The sequence below is a fragment of the Oryx dammah genome, unplaced genomic scaffold (genome assembly GCF_014754425.2).
Source record: "Oryx dammah isolate SB20612 unplaced genomic scaffold, SCBI_Odam_1.1 HiC_scaffold_5, whole genome shotgun sequence".
NCBI lineage: Eukaryota > Metazoa > Chordata > Mammalia > Artiodactyla > Bovidae > Oryx > Oryx dammah.
Window position 1 is genome coordinate 49,119,434 of NW_024070189.1, and position 24,188 is coordinate 49,143,621.

General features: G+C 40.5%; 1 protein-coding gene across 11 annotated transcripts in view; it reads left to right on the top strand.

Annotated features, from left to right (window-relative positions):
- The first annotated feature begins 15,541 nt into the window (after positions 1-15,541).
- The window catches only part of CSNK1A1 (casein kinase 1 alpha 1), a 46,628-nt gene continuing 37,981 nt past the window's right edge, over positions 15,542-24,188 (top strand). For 6 of the 11 annotated variants that reach the window (XR_005720991.1, XM_040239619.1, XM_040239623.1 and 3 more), the window contains exons 1-2: positions 15,576-16,259; positions 16,879-16,985. Coding sequence is in view for 9 of the 11 variants with exons in the window: in XM_040239619.1 (XP_040095553.1) it covers positions 16,137-16,259; positions 16,879-16,985 (230 nt within the window). In the remaining 2 variants the exon portion in view is untranslated. Of the gene's footprint in view, positions 16,260-16,878; positions 16,986-24,188 lie in introns of all 11 variants that reach the window. The other 5 variants (XR_005720992.1, XM_040239627.1, XM_040239624.1 and 2 more) reach the window with 2 other exon arrangements.

A 24,188-nucleotide genomic window follows, 5' to 3' on the forward strand; every position in this document is an offset into this window, starting at 1 on the left:
CCTCTAAATCTACTTTGCTGGAGCTCTATAATTGATTATGTGCCTTAGTTCTAGCAATTGATTTTAACCCATTACCATCATGATTTGTTAGGCCAGTTTGGAGGAACATACTTTGCTTCTACTGTGTTCTGTATATCAGGCAGTACTTTTTTGGTTTGAGTATCAGAAATCCAATTCATCCACAAAGTATAATATCCATCAGAAGAAAAGACCATCTCTGCCTGTGTGTCTCTTCAAGAGCTCTCCAGCAGACTTCGTCTATATCATTGACTAGGATAGAATGTCCATAACTAACCATAACCTAAACCAATCACTGACTGGCTTATATGAATGAAGATTCAACATTGGGCCAGCTCCCTTCTGAAACATTAGTCATGTACACTTGACAAAATTGGAGTCTTACTGGAAAAGAGGGAAATTAAGAAGGAATGTTCTTGGGTAGGCTGCCAACAGTATATGCTGCAGGAGGGAGAGAGCAATTCTACAGGGAGCCTGGGGAGCCAAAGATAAGGTGATCCTTCCTGCTGAGTCTTTAAGGAGAATTCTTACCAAGCAGATAAAAGTATAAAGTTATGCCAGTAGAAAGGACTGCATGCAGGGCATAACAATATGCAACTACCTTGTGTTTTTCAGAAACTGCAATCACTTCATTGTAACTGGACTGAATGACCCATATTCGGATGTGCAGTTACAGACAGAACTGGCAAGACAGGCAGGTACCAGATCATGCAAGGCACGTATGCCATGCTAAGGAATTATATTTCACCTGTAGGCAATGGAGGAGTCACTGAGGAATGGGATAACATGATATTACTAGAATTTTAGGGGACTTCCTTGGTGGCTAAGACTGCACTCCCAATTCAGGGGGCCTGGGTTTGATCCCTGATCAGGAAACTAGATTACACATGCCAGAGCTAAGAATTCACATGCTCCAACTAAAGATCCTGCATGTCGCAAATAAGACCCATCACGGCCAAATGAATAAAAAAAATTTTTTAAATATTTTTTTAAAGAATTAAAAAAAAGATTAGTAGCCTTCACTAAAGAAAAATCATCCTAGGGAAGGAACAGGCTTGGAACAAAGGTTTAGGGGCAAGTAATACAACCAGTTTGGAACTAGCTGACCCCTGTGGCTTAACCTAGTGAGGGTATCCAGTGGGAAGATGGATATAAGGTTCCAGAAAAGAGAAGTTTGACTTAGCAATATAGATTTGGAGGTCATTGGCATGTTACTGTATAGAAAACTGCAAGAATGAATGAAGTCAAACTAGGAAAATCGGAAGGACATTAAAAAAAAAAAAAAAAGACTAAGGACGAAGACCTAGTGAAAACAGCCAAGGGGCAGGCAGAGAAAAAGGAGCCAGCAAAAAAGACAGAAGGAGCAGTCAGATAAAGCTGGGAGGAGAGCTGGACTTTTATTAAACGTCCTTACAAACTACTTCCTTCAATTGTTGTGTTTCACCTGTGTTTCACACTGCCAAGTAAAACTACAGTTGAAATATCAGACCAGTACCATTTCAAACATTGTTTGAATTATTGGAGTATCAGATTTTTATTCACAGGTTTCTAATAGGAGGTCCCTTCAGTCAGGTCAAAGCAATGCTTTCCTGAAAATTGCTTGAGAAAGAAATCTAGGGAGAAAAGGAAACTCCCTCTCCTACAGTATGCACTCATGGCCCTAGAGTACAGCCTCAAGTGCTTGCTGCCACATATTTAAGAATCAGCAAGGATAAGGGTATAACCACATTGCAAGAGTGTGAGTTGACAAAACCTATCAGACTCAGAAATCTCACTTCTATTAATTTATCCTAGAGAAATCCACACATAAGTGCACAAAGATATATGCATATAGTAGTGGTGTGTGACTTAAAAAAACTCAAAGTGAAGACCCAGAAACCACTCAAAAACTATCAGTAGAAGATAGTTAAATAAATTCCAGCATGTCCACACCATGGAATAAACACAACCAATTAAAAGAACAAGGTCCATGTGGAGAAGTCATTGTTAACTGAAAAAAGGCAGGTTTCAGTCATAGGAAGAATATGTATATATGTAAATCTATATTATATATACATATATTCCATTCAATAATTCAACAACTATTATTGAGGTAGGCACTGAACTGGGAATACATTAGTGAACAATACAGAAAGAGTTCCTGTCTCATTGAGTAAGTGTTCTAGTAAAGGAAATAAGTCAATAAAAGAGTGTGTTTGTGTGTCAGTAGCTTAGTTGTGTCTGCCTCTTTCCAACTCCATGGACTATAGCCCACCAGACTCCTCTGTCCATGGAATTCTCCAGGCAAGAATACTGGAGTGGGTTGCCATTTTCTTCTCCAGGGGATCTCCCCAACCCAGGGATCGAATCTAGGTCACCTGCATTGAAGGCAGATTCTTTACCATCTGAGCCACCAGGGATATATATTACACGCATGCTGAGTCACTTCAGTCGTGTCCAACTCTGTGACCCTATGGTTTGCAGCCTGCCAGGCTCCTCTGTCCTTGGGATTCTCCAGACAAGAGTATTGGAGTAGGTTGCCATGCCCTCCTCCAGGGGATCTTCCCAACCCAGAGATCGAAACTGTGTCTCTTATGTCTCCACGTCTCTTGCATTGGCAGACAGGTTCTTTACCACTAGCAGCCACCGCCTGGTGGCTCAGATGGTAAAGAATCTGCCTGCAATGCAGGAGACCCAGGTTCGATCTTTGGGTTGGGAAGATTCGAAATGAGGTTCCTCCTCAAGAAGGAAAGAATCCAGTATTCTTGCCTGGAGAATTACACAGACAGAGGAGCCTGGCGGGTCGCAAAGAGTCAGACATGACTGAGCAATTAACACTTTCACACTTTCTTCCATATATACATGTATATATATAATATTAGAGACTAGTAAATGCTTGAAGGAAAATAAAGAGCTGAAAAGTAACTAGGTGTGGCAAGGGGGTATGTGTAAGGGTCTATTTTAAATAATTTGGTTATGAAAAGTGTTTCTATGTTCGATATAGGATACAGGATGCTTGGGGCTGGTGCACGGGGATGATCCAGAGAGATGATATGGGGTGGGAGGTGGGAGGGGGGTTCAGGATTGGGAACTCATGTACACCTGAAAGAAGAAAAAAAAAAAGGTTAAAAAAAAAAAAAAGAAAGAAAAGTGTTTCTAAGAAGAGAACATTTTAGCAGTGACCTGAATAAGGTGAAGGAATGCATCATAGAAAAAGAACCAATAGGATGGGGTGGAGGGGTGGGGGTGGGGTGACAAAGAGAGAGATTTATTTTAATGAATTAGCTCATGTGATGGTGAAAACTTGATAAATTCAAAATCTGCAGGGTAGGGCAGCAGATTGAGACCCAGGGAAGGGTTGCGAAGAGTTCCAAAGCTGTCTTCTGTAACTCCTTCTTGCTTGGGAGATGTCAATCTTTTTTCTATGAAGACCTTCAAATGACTGAATGCAGCCCACTCATATTATGGAGGGTATTTTGCTTTACTCAAAGTCCACCTACTTAAATGTTAATTTCATCCCCCCAAAATACCTTCACATAAACATCCAAAATAATGTTTGAGCAAATATCTGGGTACTATGGCCCAGCTGAGATAACACATAAAATTTATTATCACAAGTTCATCCCTTGTCAACTTGGCACACACATGCATCTCCTTAAACCATGCTGCTGCTGCTGCTAAGTCGCTTCAGTCATGTCCAACTCTGTGTGACCCCACAGATGGTAGCCCACCAGGCTCCCTCGTCTCTGGGATTCTCCAGGCAAGAACACTGGAGTGGGTTGCCATTTCCTTCTCCAAAGCATGAAAGTGAAAAGAGAAAGTGAAGCCACTCAGTCGTGTCTGACTCTTAGTGACCCCAAGGACTGCAGCCTACCACGCTCCTCCATCCATGGGATTTTCCAGGCAAGAGTACTGGAGTGGGTTGCCATTGCCTTCTCCCCTTAAACCATACTTATCTCCAAATAAAGACAATGTCAAGGTCATACTTCCACCAACCATGATACATGTTGTATACAATTGAAAACATGTTAACTCTTTCCTCAGAGAGGAAGCAAATTCCTTGTGTGATGTTTACTTTTCTTGACAATCTGTAACTGCTTTCTGCCATGTGAAAATATAAGTATGCCAACTTGGAAGAAGGCCTTCACCAGAAGCTGACCTTGCTGGAACCCGGATTTCAGACTTTCAGCCTCCAGATCTGTGAGAGCCTCCAGATCTATGGTATTTTGTTATAGCATCTCAAATTAAGACAAGGAAAAGAAAGTTTTTCAACCAGTTATGCAAGAATAACTGGTTATCCATATGAAAAAGATATATCTTTGTTTTCTTTTCTCTCTTATCCCCTTAACAGCTAATATAAGATGCACTGACTTTATATCATATGTGTTAGTCATTCAGTCGTGTCCATAGCATTCAAATATTAACAATGCTTGATCTTGTTCAGAAATCACAATGTGTGTGTGTATTCAGTCATGTCTGATTCTTTGTAACTCCACAGGCTGTTGCCCACAGACTCCTCTGTCCATGGGATTTCCCAGGCAGGAATACTGCAGTGGGTTGCCATTTACTCCTCCAGGGGATCCTTCCAACCCAAGGATCAAACCCACTGAGTCATAGAGGAAACCCCTTATACTGTGCAGAAAGCACAATAGGTTTGCTCAAACTCCTAACACTTACTTAGCCCCTCAAATGTTAAGTTCCTCAACTCCAGCCCTTTCCTGGGCATTTAACATTTGAATGCTCAGATCCAACTAGCTGATTCTGGGCCATAGAAGCCAGCATATCCACAAGATGGCAGCATTGTATAATTACTGAAAACCATAATCTGGTGTGGATACTTGAACATACCTTTCTGAGGCACATTATATGATCTGTTAAGTGGATATCTGCTTTTATATCTTCACTTAATCTTGAAATAAATGAGCAGTGTCCTTCCCAGGATGTTTTACAGTTCTGAGATGCATGGGCTAGAGAAATTAAAAAAGCAGATTCTTTAGAGTGAGAATAAAAATCTGAGTTCAAGTATAAAATGCACTCTTAAATCATTTAGTGCACTTAGGCAAGTTAACTAAAATCTCTGGGACTCAGTCACACCACCTAAAAATTTAAAATAATGAAATTTTTTCCCCTAGAAAAACATTTTTTTTTTTTTTGGCAGAAGATAAGATGGGTAAGAACAAGACTGTATACAGTGCTGTATAAACATTGAAAGTAATTATTACCTTGGCATGGGAAAGTCAATCAGAGTAGGTGCCATCTAACAGTATCTTCAGGTTGATTAGAGGAAAGATTCTGAGACCTTAAGAATAGCCTAGAATATTTTATTTCTGTTTTCTACGACACATCTTAAATGCCTGTGTTGGTGACCTTGTCAGAAGGAATCAACTACATAAAGAATTCAGTTGGGGTAGTGTCATAGTTGTTACACTTGTCTTATTTTTGGTTTGGGCGATAACTGTTAAGTTCCTATTTCAGCTGACAGCCTGTCTTCCTCCACCAGAAAGGTTAGAAACACCTCTGACTTGAATTGCCTAATAACAACAGCAGGGTACATTTGTACAAGGTTTATGGCTTAAACACAGTGGTTTTACATATCCCATTTCAACTAAGCAGAAGGTATGGTAACCAATGACATAGTGTGGGCCAAGAAAATATAAGCTAAGAAGGTCAAGAATTTGAAATTCTAAGCAACAAAAGAAAATATTTAAAATACAAGTTTCATAGAGGTTAGAAGGGTCTCTCATTTGCCTAGCCTAGAAGAACACGGATAAGAAGCAGTCTTAGGAGTTCAGATCAGGTTCGGGGTCTGAGAGAAAGTAACGAGGGTCTGGAAAGTCTGATTGGGAACTAATATTTAACTACGTCAGTTGGCTTTAGAATATGAAAGAGGGAGAGGCAGAAGTAGTTAACACTAGTGAGGTAAAAGTATGCAGCGATGTCAAGGAGGGATGACTGGAGGTAAATAACTGAGGTCAGGTAGCCAGGGTCATGGCGGAGAAGGCAATGGCACCCCACTCCAGTACTCTTGACTAGAAAATCCCATGGACGGAGGAGCCTGGTAGGCTGCAGTCCATGGGGTCGCTAAGAGTCGAACACGACTGAAGCGACTTAGCAGCAGCAGCAGCAGCAGCCAGGGTCAATGAACCAGTTGTATAGCCAAAGACTATAGGATTTGAGCTGCCAGCTGGTTCACTGATCCTCGATACTTAACATCAGACATGGAGGAGATGGGTGTCAGCCCTCAGAAGTGTAGTTCAGACACAGATGGAAGTCAGGACCCGGATCCTGCTTGAGCTCAAGTGACAGAATTCTGACACTGAGAGGTCAGTTGAGCTGAAGATGGGCTGGGTCAATCAGCTGGAGGGGGATGATTTAAGTCAACTGTACATCCACTGAGGTAGTGACTGCTAATATAGTCCCTATCCAGATCTAGAGCAGGCACCAGGGTCTGAACAGGACATGCTAAGTGTGAGAAAGAACAAGGATTACTATGGATCTTAGGGAGTTCACAAAAGCTAGAGCTGTTGGGTAAGTCACCAAACCTCTCCAGAGCTTCAGCTTTCTCAGACAGAAGATGAACATGTTACTGAAAGCTCAGTCTCTCTGTATGGTGCCGAATCTAATCTTGGAGACAGCTTTGGGTGAAGTAGAAAAGGACAGCTTTATTGCTTTAGCAGGCAAAGGGAGACACAGTGAGCTTCTGCCTCAAAAATCTATGTCTCAACCTGGGGAGGATATGATAAAGGTTTTATAACAATGGTTTAAAGGTGAGGTCTCTGACAAGATTAGGATGACAGTAGGGTTTGCACTCCCTTAATCTCATCTCAGGTGGTCCAGTCTCTAATGTTGATGAGATTCTCTGGTGCCTTTAATCTTGATTCAGATAGTTTCTTGGCTGCTCCTCCCTTAATTGGCAACTGGTTTGAATCTGCACTTTGGAACTCAGGGAAGGTCATGGAATCTTGCCTATACAAAACAGGGGACAAAAGGTCCTCTGTGCCTGGAAGCTCCACAGGGCCTTCCTCAGTTTCAAATATAACAAGGGATGATTTACCTATCTCTAAAACTGGTCATGAAAAGTACAATTTAGCGTATGACAAATTACTTTATGAACTTTATGAGCCCTTTCTAGGGCTCTATAAATACACCTCGATTTCCTTTGCTCTGTGGATTAGGAGCTTACAATCCAGAGTTCTTTTTTTCCCCCCCAATCAGACCCTAGTCTCTGCTTACTGCAGAAAGTCTTGCAGTGGTGTCAGGCTTGGCCAAGATCAAATGAAGCAGCTGTTCCACTTTCTGTGATCAGTATCAGTGCTTCTTGGCATTAGCATGGAGAGATGAGAGTTAACAGGATGTGCTCTTAGGACCTGTTCTCAAGAATGGCAACTCAAGCATCTTCCGAACTGAGCTTCACAAAGAAAAGTAGATTACTATAGTGAGTAATAATGAGTCATTGGGATCAGGGTTTCATGCCCTTGCTAATGAACAATGCAAGGGAAAAGAAATAAGGCTGAGAAAAGGGACAGAGCAACCTCAGAAACCCCAAAACGCTGAAGAAATTCTTATAAATAAAAGGTAGCTACACAAATATCCCCAAATGCCATGCATGACAGTGCGTGTCCAGGAATTAATAGTTTGTTATTAAAATAGAAATTGTAAAATATAATTTGATAGGTAAATACTGCTAGGTCAGATAGACTGACCAGAACAAGATAAATGGGGGTGAAGTGGGGAACTCAAGGGGAACCTAGGCATTTCAAATTTTACAGTGCCCTTCAAGGCCTGGCCTTGGTAAGGTCTTTAACCTGTGCATTGAACATCAATGATTTGAATTTCCTGTCAGGACACATCTCTGGCATTCAATTATTACACTGCAGAATGTTCATTGCAGACAAATGAGTTAAAGCCTCAGGTATTATTTCAAAGTGACTCTGAGAGGGAACGGTTGGGCTAGTGGAAACAGTCTTAAAGAGAATATGAAACAAATTTTCCTTGATTTTCACTGTTGAATTTCAACCTTGCCAAGAATAAGGCTGTGTTGAAGAGTTAAATCATTTTGTGCTTTCCCTGAAGAGAATCTAAGTGGGGATTTTTTTATTTTTTAATTTATTTATTTTTTCCCGCCCGCCCTCCACCCGCTTGTGGGGGTTTTTTTAGACTAAAAGGGACCTACAGAGGTCATTTAAGTAAGGCTCCTCCACCTCCAGGTATAATTATTTAATTCTCTTTCTTAAATATTTCAAATAAAAGATATTTCCCAAACTCTTCTAATTTGGGGATCTCTTCTAGTTTCTACTATCTATCCATTGCCATGTGTTTCACTGTTAGATAATTTTATTTTTCTGACAAATATTAAAGAAAACGGGTAAGGACCTGCCCATCAGGATGTTATATATTATCTGGATTTTAAGAAGCTATGACAGGAGACGAGCATGTTAATTTCTTTCTTCTACTTCAAAATACAGGAGTCATCTTTAGTAAATAGTACAACGTTTCTTAAACCTATAAAGAACTTTAGTATCTGACTTTTCTTTTTAGAAGGTACAACATCGAAGCCTCAGAAAATATTTAAGGTAGAATCACAAATAAGATTCAGTTCTTCTGAATACGTAGGTCAGATCAAGATACATTTCCTTAAACTATTTAACCCAGCCCTTCAAAAGCCAAATAAAAGGATATTCAATCTGGCTTCTCCTGTCCCACCCCAAATTACTTTTTAAGAATAAAATCAGGGTCCACTACTCTAGTATTGTTTCCAGGATCTCTTGTTAAAGTTAGGAAAACTTCAGGTTCCTGGCTACTCTGAAATGTAGATGGCAACATTTTACTCATAATAGGTGGCAAAGGAGGCATTCTTTTCCAAGGAAGCACAGTGAAATGCCTAACTCAGGCATTTAAAACGCTTCTGTACTAAAGTCTGGGTTAATCTCACTTTTGGAACAGTGACCGTTTAAGTTCTTCCCCATCGCTAAGAACTTGTATATTTATTTTTGTGAGAATAATTTTACATCTGTGGGAATACCTAAGCTCATGCAAAATATGAGAGATTTGAATATATATGAGATTATTCTGTTTTTCATACTTGGATTCTCCAGGCAAGAATACTGGAGTGGGTCGCCATGCCCTCCTCCAGGGGATCTTCCCAATGCAGGGATGGAAGCCATGTCTCCCACATTACAGGTAGATTCTTCACTGTCTGGGCCACCATGGAAGCCCAATTCAAGCATTTAAAATACCTCTGTAGTAAAGTCTGGGTTAATCTCACTTTTGGAACAGTGACAATTTGAATTCTTCCCCATCTCTAAGACCTGCATATTCATTTTTGTGAGAATACACTTTTACATCTGTGGGAATACTTGAACTCATGCAAGATATTAGAGATTTGAATATATATGAGATTATCCTGTTTTTCATACTTAACTATATTCTTGATTTTGAGGATCATTTGATCGCCATTATTTCTAAATTCAGTTCCATCACTTCATGGCAAATAGATGAGGAAAAGTGGAAACAAGGACAGATTTTATTTTCTTGGGCTCCAAAATCACCGCAGACGGTGATTGCAGCCACAAAATTAATAGACACTTGCTCCTTGGAAGAAAAGCTATGACAAACCTAGATAGGGTATTAGAAAGCAGAGACATCAATTTGCCGACAAAGTCAGGATAGTCAAAGCTATGGTGTTTCCAGTAGTCATGTATGGGGCTTCCCTGGTGGCTCAGATGGTAAAAAATCTGCCTGCATTTCAGGGGACCCAGATTTGATCCCTGGGTCAGAAAGATGCCCTGGAGAAGGGAGTAGCAACCCACTACAGGATTCTTGCCTGGGAAATCCCATGGACAGAAGAACCTGGCAGTCTACAGTCCACAGGGTCATAAAGAGTCGGACACAACTGAGTGACTAACACACTCATATTTGGTTTTTCCAGTAGTCAGTACAGATGTGTGTTGGACCATAAAGAAGGCTGAGTGCCAAAGAATTGATGGTTTTCAAACTGTGGTGCTGGAGAAGACTCTTGAGAGTCCTTTGGACAGCAAGGAGATTAAACCAGTCACTCCCAAGGGAAATCAACCCTGAATATTCACTGGAGGAACTGATGCTGAAGCTCCAACACTTTGGCCACCTGATGCAAAGAGGCGACTCACTGGAAAAGACCCTGATGCTGGGAAAGATTGAGGGCTGGAGAAGGGGGCGACAGAGGATGAGACAGTTGAATAGCACCACCAACTCAATGGACATGAGTTTGGGCAAGCTCCAGGAGAGAGTGAAGGACAGGGAAATGTGGCGTGCTACAGTCCACAGGGTTGCAAAGAGTTGACACAACTTAGCCACTCTTAAAGGAAACTAATTTGCCCCCTTCCTTCAAATGAATCTACATAGCTAAAGAAAGCAATTGCTTCACCAATTGGGAACAAATGTGTCCTGCTGGCTGTGTCCATAAAAGGGACATTTTCAGTCTTATGAGCACAGACTTGTAAACCACAAATTTACAAAATTCTTGAGATTTTGAAATGGATGGGGAAGGGAGTAGGGAGGTTGTGGGGGGTGTGGAGATCTAATTAATAACAATGATTGGTCAGAAAAGATAATTTTACAACCTCTTTCAAGGATAAGGATTTAAACTTTTAAGATAAATCTAAATAATGAAAAGATAGAATAGCCCACAAATACTTATTCATTACTTATTCATCACAAATGACCAAAACAGAATTAGGAGTTGTTGTTTATGATATAAGGGGTTTTAAGACTTTAGCATTTCTAAAAACAAATTCTAACCAATTAATTCTGGATGTGGGCAAAGATTTAGCTATAGGAATATTCAATGAAATTGTTTATACTAGCAAGATTTTGGAAATAACTGAAATACTCCATTAGGATTGGTAAATGCAGTTCTATCAATATGATACATATTTAATATGAGACACAAAAAATCATATTTTAGGGGACATAGGTATACCTATGGCTGATTCATGTTGATGCATGGCAGAAACCTACACAATATTGTAAAGCAATTATCCTCCAATTAAAAATTTTACAAAGTTCTTACAAAATCATATTTTGGAGCACTAGTTATAGAGAAATATGTCTCCAACAAATCATTAAGTGAAAATCCCATCTCCAAACTGAATGTGCACTATAACTACTTGTTGCAAATTTTTTAGAAATAAAATATACGTATGTACACATGTTGTTGTTGTTTAGTTGCTAAGTCGTGTCTGATTCTTTGCGACTCCACAGACTACATCACACCAGGCTTCCCTGTCCTTCACTACCTCCTGGAGTTTGCTCAAACTCATGTCTGTTGTGTTGATGACGCCATCCAACCATTTTATCCTCTGTTGCCCCCTTCTCCTCCTGCCCTCAATCTTTCCCAGCGTCAAGGTCCCTTTCAATGAGTCAGCTCTTCACATCAGGTGGCCAAAGTATTGGAGCTTCAGCTTCAGTATCAGCCCTTCTCAATGAATATTCAGGGCTGACTGCCTTCAGGATTGATAGGTTGATCTCCATGCAATCTAAGGGGCTCTGGAGTCTTCTCTAGCACCACAATTTGAAAGCATCAATTCTTCAGTGCTACACATGTGTATCAATAAATGTACACACATTCAAGATACATATAAATAGACACAGAACACACACAGAAAAAAATACTGGCCATTTATATACAGCAAATTAACATTTCATCATTATCTCTATAAGTTTTTCTTTTTTTTCTTATTTATCTAAATTTTTTAAATAAATACTTGTCACTTTTATAAGGAAAAGAGAATTCAACATTTGATATGTGTAAAAGTTCATTGGGTAACATATATATGGAAGATACAAACTTTAGAATCTTGAAGCCATATGGGTCAAAAGCACAGATGTGTTCAAATAATTAAGTTAATCTAAATAAATTTATGGTTAATAACACCATAAAAAGAAATGTTTGCAGAAAGTCTCAAAAGTGTTTGAAGTCGCTATCATAGATGCAGCTATACACTTTCACAAAAGCTTGTGAATAAAGCAGAAGGGGAGAATAGGAACTGAGACCAGAAAGGAAGACAGAAATTGCTGCCATTGACAAAGACTAGAAAAAAGACTGAATAGATCCAATAAGACATTTCTAATGTTCTCAAGTGTCCAGTCACCTCATTAACTCCCTTATCTGATACTGATTATGCACAAAGCTCTGTAACAGTTAAACACCTGAAGCAGCATTTGACAAATTCTAAGCCATTCTATTTTTCTACTTATTGGTACCAAACAACCTAGAGATGGGCAGGTTGCCCCCTTTTTAAAAAATATTTATTTGGCTGCACAGTAGTCTTAGTCGTGGCATGCAGGATCTCTAGTTGCGGCATGTGGGATCTAGTTCTCTGACCAGGGATTGAATTTGGGCCCCCTGCATTAGGAGTACAGAGTCTTAGCTACTGGACCACCAGGAAGTCCTCGCCCTTATGTTTTTATTTCTTTCTTACTGCAGCAATCTACACCTCTTATGCTTATCTTTATCACTTTACTTAAAACATACTCTGGTTACCAGTGACCTTTCTTTGCATAAACATTGTGGTTTAAAAAAGTTTTTGATTTATTTGGACATCTCTCTGAAAACAGAAGTAAATCACCAGGGCATGATTGTCCCAATTTACCTTTTACCCTTTCAATTCTTTTCTTTCAGTTAGAGGTTGGAGTTCTAATCCTTCCTTTGCCACTAAGATCTGTACAATTTGGGGCAAGCCACTTTATCCTAGTTGGGCACAACTAATATGTGTGAAAGCACTGTGTAGATTGCAAAACATTTAAAAATATGACTCTTGGGAATTAGCTGGTTGTCCAGTGGTTAGGACTTCATGCTTCCACTGTAGGAGGCACAGGTTTGATCCCTGGCCAGGGAACTAAGGTCCCACTCACGGCATGCGCAAGCAAACAAACAAAAAAAAAGATTATTGAAATAGGTGATCTCAAAAATTTCATTCAAGGTCTTAAATAACTTATAAAAACGTGAAAGTGATAAGTCACTTAGTGGTGTCTGACTCTTTGTGACCACATGGACGGTAGCCCACCAGGTTCCTCTGTCCATGAAATTCGCCAGGCAAGAATACTGGAGTGGGTTGCCATTCCCTTCTCCAGGGGATCTTCCCAACCCAGGGATTGAACCTGGGTCTCCTGATTGCAGGCAAATTCTTTACTGTCCGAGCCACCAGGGAAGCCCACTTTACACTATATTTTTGGTGAATTCAGTTGACCCAGGAGTTAGGAATTACATTTTGGCACATTGTAGAAGATTTCCTCCATTACACTAAAACTGCTGCTGATTCAAAACAAAAGAATAAGATTTATTTGTAACTAAAATAGCACCCAAACAGGTAATCCTTCAATTACTGAGGCTGAAAGTTACCACAAACAACACTTTCATTTTAGGAGAAGGCTGAATTTGTAGCCAACACCTAAAACTTCCATTTCTACCTTAAAAACCCCAACTTTTGCCCTTCTTAACCTAATAAATTTAAATCTTAAGATTTTCAATTGAAATCACATCTGAAAAGGCTATAACCACTGGCAATATTTTAGTACATTTTGCTGGATAGTGTCAATGTTGGAATAGTGATTACAGAAGGCAGGAAACAAGTCAGGAGACACACCAAATATACACATAAAATACCAGACTCTCCAGGTGAAATGGCTTCTAAAAGTTATTTAGACTAGGGAATCCCAGAGCACGGCATTTCAAAAACTTATAAAAGTTTTAAAAAGGGGGTGGGGTAAGGCAGACATAAAGTGTGAACATTCAGTTTTGCCAAACAAGGATATTAACAAAACAACCATCTACCATCAGGACCATTTTATAAAAGGGCACTTTAACAACACATACATAAGAAGGTCAAATCTCAGAAGCATAACTTGAAATTAGATAAATGAAAAAATGCATTATCCTGCTCTTTTCTAGGTATCTCATGGAAAACTTAGACTTGCCCCTGTCCACACAGACACCTCTAGGAATCCCTAATTTAGTCCACTTCACGAATATCCTTATACCCTAACCCACAGCTGAGCATTTGTGTCCTCACTACTGGAGGGAAAAAATTTCTTTAAATGTATACCCCACTCCTTATATAGGGAACTCTTCAAGCTGAGGAATCCATTAAATTTTGGATGGCCTGTGGTTAAAAAAATCAGCAGAATAATAGCTATCTTTGGAAACTTGAAAAAATCAGGATGCTTAAACTTGACTTAAAAGCAAACAAACACCAGAATCCTGACAGCAGAGAATTTATAGGCCAGACACACTTAGAATCACCGAAGGAGGCTGTCCAACAGTGCTGATTTGGGGGTCAGGTGGCTTGGGTTTTGTTAGTGTGAAAACTTCACGTTAAATCTTAGTCTTTTCTCCGTTATCAAATTCAAGACATTTAGGTCAGAGCTTTATGAATATAAATATTTAAGCCAGAAATAAAGTACCATGTAGGAATTCCACTTAAGATATCTTCCAGGATGAACGCCATTACTACTTGATCAGCTATCGAGGCTACAACCAAGTCTACAGTGCTGTCAGTTTTTACAAAATTATCTTATTTGGAATGGATTTTCTATGTAAGTTTTCACAACCGAGGCTTTGATTCACTCATCCATCACGGCTTGATTCATATTGCAAATGAAACACCATCATGCAGCTTTCTTTTCAGATTATCATTACTACCAAGCCCAATTTTCCCAGTTCAAATTTTTCTAAACGAAATTGTGCTCAAGATTTGATTCTCTGACCAACTTTTAGTAAAAAAAAATTTTATTGTGTAAAGTTTTAAACATAGTTCTATAATGAAGTTATTTCTACCCAATGTTTTTGGGTCAAGACTGCAGTTTCCAACAAGACCAAGATACGATTTTTCCACGTTTCTTTGTCGGGGTGGGGGTTGCGAAGAGGGTAACTTTTGTATGTGCAAGTTTTTTCACGGCTCTAAATCTTATTTTCTATTGACTATATATTGGCCACTAACATTACTAGGATTTCTCCCCCGCCTTGGGTATCAAGTATCAGTGGGTAAACAACACAAAGACTTAGAGGGGCAGGGTTAATTCCTGCTTTCCCTCTTTTCCTCTGTTAAAATAGGGAATCCAACACTTCCGGAAGCGCAGAATTCTAGTAAGACTCCTCAGCTACACTGCTAAAACACCGAGCCCTGAACTAATCCAGCCTGTACAGGCCTGCTTTTCTCTTTCTTTCCACCAGAGGCGACAGCCTCTCTCAAAAGAGATACTGAACTGGAATGGGCCGGTTGGGGGGAGTAGCCCCAGTAAAGATCAAAAGGTTAAAAACCGCCTCAAACAAAGATCAAAGGTCAATACCCAACTCTTAAGGCCTGACGCACCATCTTCCAAGAAAAATGAAGGTGACTCCTCCCTAATATGCTCTCTAGGCCCCGGGCCGCGAGGCCTTTCAGAAACTAGGCGGGTCTGAGGTGACTAACAGGTAGCTCACAGTGTAGCAGTCGACGACCGGAAGTGGAAACGGGCCCCGGGCGGGGATTAGAAGAGACCACGGCACGCTTGCGCAGTAAGCAGGGTTGCAGTACGCGTGCGCAATTGGGCGGTGACGGAGTGACGTTCAGAGCGTGGGCCGCAACTCTCACGGATCCGGTTCCGCCCTCCCTCTTGCTGTCGACCCTCCGGGGCTAGCGCTCGCGATCCCTTTCCCACAGTGCTCTGCGCTGTGAAGAAGCGGCTCCCGGGGACTGGGGGCATTTTGTGTTGGTTGGAGCCGGAGTAACAAGATGGCGGCGTCGGCGGAGTGACAGGGGTCCCTCCTGGCGGGAGCCGGCGGCAGTGGTGGCAGCGGTATCGCCGCCCTAGCTTCACCGCTCTCCTTTTCCAGCCCGCGGCGTCGCCGGGAAAGCGAGGCAGCGGCGGCCGCTACAAACAAGTGGCTCAGCCTAGTAACCGCGATAACTCCTTCAACAATCTGCGGCCTGGCCAAAAAACCTGACAGGAGCGGTGATCAGATTCCCCTTGGCCGATTCTGGGCCCTGTAACGCCGAAAAAGAGCCATCGTTTTCTGTTGCCTGCCGCTCTCCACAGCCTTTCCGTGGTCGAGCCCTAGAGGCCTCCATCCTCCCCTTAGAGGTGTCGGGGCTTAGCCCCAGCCTCCATCTTCGTCTCTCAGGATGGCGAGCAGCAGCGGCTCCAAGGCCGAATTCATTGTCGGAGGGAAATATAAACTGGTACGGAAGATCGGGTCTGGCTCCTTCGGGGACATCTATTTGGCGATCAACATCACCAACGGCGAGGTAATCACCTGGGGTGGGGTTCACGACTACGCTGCGCTTGTCCCTCACTCCCCCGCCCCGCGAACTGCTCGGGCCTTTTCCCACCGCACTCACGCACTGGGAAGTCCAGAGGGAGCCAGTTTTCCTGTCTTAAGGAACCTCCCCCGCTCTCTTTCCCTAAAAGGAAAGAACCCGAGAGAAAGGTTGGGTGTACTAGGAAGTTTCCTAGCTTGTTAAAAATACACCTTAATCGAACTTTTAAAAAAACCGTTGTTTAAGGTGAGAACGGCAAAATCCTATTTCTGGGGTCCCCTCGTTTTCTTCCTATATTTTTAGTTGACTGGGGTTCTTGTTCCCATTAGGCCAGCTACCGATTGCCTGGTTTCCTCATAACCCTCATTACGTTTTCTGGATGAATCATTTTCTTATACTTTAGAGGACGTGCCGCTTTCGTCACTGCCCCCTGAAGAGGCCTTTGAGGCTGGTTGCCTCGTTTTATAATTACAGAGATCTTTCTCTTCCCAGCCTCTCACCACCTTCTAGCCGAGAGTTGGAGATGTGCTCATGTTTCTCCCTCTTTTCCCAAGTGACATTGAATCCATAAGGATGTTGATGCCATCATCCCCTCTTTCCCCTGCAGGAGGTGGCAGTGAAGCTAGAATCCCAGAAGGCCAGGCATCCCCAGTTGCTGTACGAGAGCAAACTCTATAAGATTCTTCAAGGTGGGGTTGGCATCCCCCACATACGGTAAGAATCCTTGAGCAAACGCGATCTTCTGAGGGAAGTACAGAATGGGAGAAAAAGTGTAGGAGGCAGGCAATGGGACCAGCTGAATCCGGCTCTTGGCATTTGCGTTACCTGGGTTTCCGGTGAAGCGTAAGTCACCACAATCACGGTAAATTTTAGTTTGCCAACTTAGTTTGGGATTTCAGTTTGTTAACACTCTGCTCCGTTTAGCTTCCGTCATTCTTCCCGAGGCTTTCATTTGCAGTGAAAAGTATGCGGGTCATCTTTGATCCCAACGCGGAAGGGTTGCCTGCTGCTTTCTTTCACCTCAGCTGTTCCTTAGGTTTGTCCAGCGAAGTGGATTTGAGGGTGCCGAAGTGACCGGGCTGGGCCAGTTCGGGTTGCTATTGGAGCTGGCTTGGGAAATGGCTGCTCTTTTGTTGTGTTTTTGTTCCAACATGTCTTCCTCCTCCGCTTAGAAAATGGCGGAACGACGTGACTCAACCACATATTCCTGCCCTTTTCACTGCTTGGGTTCATAAGTTATGCTTCCTGGTTTCCCTCTTTGGCAGCTCCGAATTGATTAAACCTTTGAAAAGCCTAGAATAAAGCCGCAGGAAGTGGTGAGGTTCAAGGAAAGAGATGGCATAGTGACAGCCTGTTTGTGATCTCTGCAGCAGATGAGATGTGAAATTAAGTTTACTATGCAAAATCTCTCATAGTCCTTTCCAGAAGTGTTAATTAACCCTGTAAAGAATGGTAATGTTTGTTGCATTTCAGTCTGTACGAAATTTTGTGGGAAAATGACAAAGGCAGTTTGAGCAACACTGTGTTGAAATTGACTCAGTTGTATTAAAAGGAAGCTTAATCATGTAACCGCAGTTTGACAAGTAACTTTAACCTGTTGAGTTACTTGGTCAGTAACTCCTCACATCTGGGAAATTGTAGCTTTTTTTGGAGATGGGATATTGGTGAAGGCAAATAGTAATAAGGATAGATGATGACCAGATGAAGACATTGGGTCCTTTTAAATTATTAAAGGATTTTAGAATAGTTCTACTTTTAAGATTAAAGAATATCTTCCTAGGATAGAGACTAAAACACAGTTTAAGACCCAGCCCTTTTCCAACAATTATTTAATAATAACATTTGCAAAAAGTTCCAGATACAGTGGATCTATATATATAACTGGAATGGTATTTACTGTAGCCTCTTTTACTATCCTAGCTTTTATTATTCAAATCTTTAATTAACTGGATTATATACATTAATTTTGATGTGAAAACCAGAGAGACACTATCCTTAAAAAATTTTTCAATGGTCATAAACATTTTTAATGGAGAAATTGAATGATACAGTTTTCTATTGGTTGGAAGTCAGAATAAATTATTAGGAAGAAAATACCAGGTTCTTACAAGATAAAGATTAATGTGAAATCTGAGATTATCAGATATGAGATTTTTAATGGTTTTCATCCATTAAAAAAACCCTGCTGTGGAAAAATGAAAAACCTTGATTAAAATACTGTCTTTTTTCATCACAGAATAAAAAAATTTGTGTTAGCCTAAGAATTTTAAATTTCTTTCCTTTTGCATATATTTTCATCTCTCCACCCTGGCCCTTGCTGATTTACTTCCCATTACTAGTTTTTCTTAGAATTAAATGGAAATGCAGTCGTGCAGTATGAGGTCATTTGTGTCTGGCTTCTCTAACCTAATGCTTTTGAGGTTGGGAGGTTTTATAAATTTCACAAATCAGGTTGAATTTAATGTAAAATCATTTTTACAAAAGCAATAAGTACCTGGCATTTTCAGTGCTAGCTCCAAATTAAGTACCTGGAGTATTATTTGGTAGCTTTTATTTAAGAACAGCACTTATACAGACCAATGAGGGCAATAGTTAATATGCTAGTTACCCACATAAATAAATGAAATTGACCTGTGAGCAAAATTCTAAGAAGCTGAGAGAGGGAGTTGTGGAGTTACAAACTGGGTGGAGTTAAAGAGATTAACCTGACTTTCAAGCTAAGACTTCTTGAGAGAGGAGATGGGATTTCAGGATCTGACTGACTCTTAAGGAAGAAAGCTTGGTGAACTGGTCAGGGAGGCTGTCCAAGAGTGAAGTCTGGCTACTGGGAGTAATTTCTAAAGCAGAATGTAGTTATTGAATGAGGGTGGGGAAAGAGTGAACTTGTTTTAAGAATGGTATAGTCCAGGTACATAGAAACAAAAAGTGGATCATTGGTTTTAAAGTATGAGAGAGAACTGTTTGTCCACTGATCTGGGAAGGATAAGAAAGACTTACGCATAAGCTTTCTTTATTTGGGGTGGCAACATCATCTGTTCTGCTTAGTTTGTTCCCCACTATTTCCACATTAACCATATTGTGTGTGTGTTTGTGTTTAGTTGCTCAGTCATGTCCGACTCTATCGGCCCCATGGACTCCTCTGTCCATGGACTTTTCTAGAGAAGAACACTGGAGCAAGTCTCCATTTCCTGCTCTACGGGACCTTCCTGACTCAGGATTGAGCCCGTCTCTTGTGTCTGCTGCATCTCCTGCATCGGCAGGCGGGTTCTTTACCACTACCTGGGAAGCCCAATAATACACTCAATAAATGTTTACTTGGGAAATACTAAATTAAATTGCTTATTAGCTAAATTAAATCAGGCAGTCTATTCCCCATTGTATTAGGAATTTGACACCAAAATTTCTAGACCTCACTAATACCTACCTCCTCCCTCAGTCAACCCTCACCCTGAAAATTGTCTTAAGATTCTATGGGATATTCTAAAACAAAGGCTGAAAATTACCAGGCCTATATATTATAGCGTATCTGCCTTATCAAGGCCTTAGTTTATAAGGACTTTATTAAGGGATCTGTTGTGCAGAAGCACAGCTGAGTAGAAAGAGCAAGAGGGGGAGGATGGTATTCAGTCTCTAGATATTTTTAAGAAACTAAAAGCCTTTGGGCCTTGTGAATTGACCTCTGGGAACTCATTTTAAGTTACTGAGTGTTTGTTAAAACCCTCCTTTTTTTGTGCTACTTTGAACTGAATTCAAATCTGTTGTTCAATTTAAATCTGCCATGTGGTATTGACTGAGTGATCTGGGATCAGTCATTCCCTTAATCTTTTTGGGGATATCAATTTCCTCTTTTTTGAAATAAGAGGGTTTTACCAAATTGGTAATTTTCTGATTTTGTTGGGGTAGAAGTGTGCTGGAAAGAAAAGTTTGGAGAATTTCCTACTCTTCTCTTGGAAAAAGTTATGCACACTGAGCTTTTTGGTAGGGTTTGTTTTGTTTTTCGCATTTATTTTATTTTTTTGACTGTGCTGGGTCTTCATTAATTGCTGCGCATAGGCCTTCAGTTGGAGTGAGCAGGGGCTACTCTCTGCTTGCTGTGCCCAGGCGTCTCATGTGCACAGGCGTCTCACTTCAGCGTCTTTTATTGGGGCACACTGGGCTCTAAGCACGTAGGCTTCAGCATTTGCTGCATGCAGGCTTAGTTGTTTCGAGACATGTGGGATCTTCCTCGACCAGGGATGGAACTTGTGTCCCCTGCATTAGCAGGAGGATTCTATACCACTGAGCCACCAGGAAAACCCAGGCAGGGTTTTGTTTAAACAAATTTCCCTACTTAAATAAGTCACTGGGCCTAGTTGATCTTAGAACTTGTGGCTATGAAATTTTAAGATTTATTTTCAGATGATGGTAGCTAGAAAGCATTTCATCACAGTTTGGTGTTTAGTCTAGATCTTACCTTTGAATGGTATTTTAGTGAGATACCACTCAGGACCTTAAAAATACTATGCATCAGGTAAACCATCAGTTACTATTTAGGAGGAAGTAAATTAATGGGGTACAGTTTTATAGAAAATATGATAAAGAAGATGGGAAAGGGCATAGGATAATTTTGGTTGTCTTTTTTTTTTTTTTAACCCCCCCCCCCCCTTTTTTTTTTCCTCTCTGAATGTCAGAAATCCTAGGAGATATTTGTAAAGTATTAGTTAATCCTTACTGTTCAGTGTTAAAAGCAGCTTAAATTTTAATCTTAGCTTTTTGGCACTGAGTATATATCCTGTAAATAAGTTCTAATACTGTTACCAGAGAACAAAGATGACATCTACCCTGAGTATGTCTTTGTTAGAGAGAGAATGTTCCAGAGTACCCGATACATGAAAAATGTGATTTTAATTCATAGAGTAACTAAATCCATAGAGTAACTGTGATATACTAAATCTGTGATAGACTAAAGGTAATTATATTGGCTTATGCTGGATTTCTAGTAATGGAATAATGGAATGATGCTTAGATAGCATTTGGAGCTGGATGAAACTTTGAGAAATAATAGCTACACTCGATGATACAGATTAGACTATTGAGTCTTCAGTACTTCTTACTAGATGTCTCCTAACTTCCAGTTTTCTTGGGGAGTTTTCACCTTTATGTCAAGATCAAATTATGTCATACCCCACACCTTTTCACTTGATGCTGCAGACCCATATTGTGCCTCCTTCCTTTATGGCATTTGGTTTCATACAGGAAAGCTGATAAATGTAAGTAACCTATTGTTTGCACTGTTACTTAATCATGAAAGTGTTATTGTAGCACCCCAGGCTGCTCTGTCCATGGGATTCACTAGGCAATAATACTGGAGTGGGTTGCCATTCTCTTCTCCAGGGGATCTTCCTGACCCAGGGATAGAACCTTGGTCTCCCGCATTGCGGGCAGATTCTTTACTGTCTGAGCCACAAGAAAGCCCATTAGATCCTTATAATTCTTACAACCCTTTCTCTTCCTTTTGAGTCCATGGATTGCTGGATGAGAACTTTAGTGGACGTTATTGATTAGTATCTTAAAATGGAGTGATACTTGTAAACATTTGTATAGTCCATGGATTTTACTGCCTTGGCTTTAGTCATTTTTTAGAGCTAGGTCATTTTGTTTCTGAGTATACTTAATCTGTGGGGCTTCCCTGCTGGTTTCGTGGTAAAGAATCTGCCTGCCAATGACAGAGATATGGGTTTGCTCCCTGGGTCAGGAAGATCCCCTGGCGAAGGAAATGACAACTCACTCCAGTATTCTTGCCTGGGAAATCCCATAGACACAGGAGCCTGGTGGGCTACGGTTCATGGAGTTGCAAAAAGTCGGACATGACTTAGTGACTAGAAAACAATATCTAATACTTAATATGTATCCTAAGATAGGATTTGCTAAGGTTTTCTCATGATCTATCCTGTTTAGCAGAAATTTCAATGTCATGAAGTCTGTACAAGAGAATTTGAATTTGAAACAAATGTTAGCTCATTTAATCTTTTTAACTTATTCCATTTTATTCTTTTTTAAAATATAATTTTGTGTGTTTATTTTTGGCTGTGCTGGGTCTTCGTTGCTGTGCAGGTAAGCTTTCCTCTAGTTGCAGAGAGTGCGCAGGCTTCTTGTGGAGCATGGCCTCTAGGTCAGGCGGGCTTCAGTAGTTAGAGCATATGGGCTCAGTAGTGGTGTGTGGCATGTAGGCTTAGTTTTTTCGAGGCCTGTGGGATCTTCCCAGATCAGGGATGGAACACCTGCGTTGGTCTCTTGCATTGGTAGGTGGATTCTTTACCACTGAGCTACCAGGGAAGCTGTATTCCATTTTATTTTTAAGATCAGTCCTTGAGTTTTAACAGAATGGTTTCTGAAGCTAAATGAGTACCTTAATAGCTTTCATAATATAAATAAATACCTAGTCTAAATGATGTTTTCTGTACTGTTTTTATACAAGTGGCTCTTGAAAATTGTGAAAAAACTAGTAATAACATATACTGATCCATGTCTTAATGGAATCTTTTTAATGAGATGTAATTTTCATACAGTGTAGTGTATATAGATTAATGTATTGTTGAATGCTGCTGCTGCTAAGTCGCGTCAGTCATGTCCGACTCTGTGCCACCCCATAGACGGCAGCCCACCAGGCTGCCCCGTCCCTGGGATTCTCCAGACAACAACACTGGAGTGGGTTGCCATTTCCTTCTCCAGTGCATGAAAGTGAAAAGTGAAAGTGAAGTCGCCCAGTTGAGTCCGACCCTCAGCGACTCCATGGACTGCAGCCTACCAGGCTCCTCTGTCCATGGGATTTTCCAGGCAAGAGTACTGGAGTGGGGTGCCATTGCCTTCTCCAGTATTGTTGAATAAGTTTTGACAAATTCATACACTGTAACCCACACTCCCTATTGACATAAAGAATATTTCTTTTTTTTTTTAATACTGCTAATCCTTGGTAGGCGACATTTTGTGACAACATAGGTCTTTTAATTGACCTTTCAAATTATTGTAACGTTATTTTTATGGATTTGATGTTGATTTGTCAGTATGTACAAGTTAGTAATATGTTTATCACCATGATGTATACTAACGTAATAAAATGACTGAGTTGGGTTGTTGATACTCAGTGGCAGTTGATATCTTTACTTATTTTCCTCCTCTGAATAACTAAAATATTGCCTTTTCCTTGTCTGATAGTCATCAGTGGGGTATATTTAATAGGGACTTCAGAAGTGCTGTAGAAAAATGTTTAGTTGGACGTTACATTTTGATCCTTATTTTTATTTTTATATTTTATTTTTCTGATCCTCAATAAAAAAGGAAATGGAAAGAGCATTATACTGAGAGTCAATACTTAGGCTCATCTAGATTTGAACCTAGAATGAATTCTATAATGAATGTCAGCTTTCTTTTATAAAAGGGATTTTGTAAGACTATCTCGGTCTTGAGTATTTTTTAATGCATTATATAAATTAGTGGCAACCATCCACGTGCAAAAAAAAAGAACCAATACCAGGCATTGCCCATGATCTCATTTAATCATTACAGGAATTCTGTTAGTTGAGTCAGAATAGTTAATTTGCCTAAAGTCACACAGCTAATGTGATATTTGAATAGATTTTACTGTCTCTTTCAACAGTATCAGTGGTTCACAAACTTCGTTGCACGTTGTAATCACTTAGAAAACTTAAAAAAAAATATTTACACCTGGCTTCTAACCTCAGATATTTTGAATTAATTGATTTGAGGGTATGACTTCTAGTTTAATTTAGTTTGTTACCCAGCCAGGGATTGAAACTGGTGCGTGCCCCCCATCCCCTCCCCCCCCCTCCCCCCCCAGGGGAAGCCCAGAATCCTAACCACTGGACCAAATCTAGTATTTCTTTTTTTGTTGTGGTTTTTTTTTTTTTTTTTTTTTTT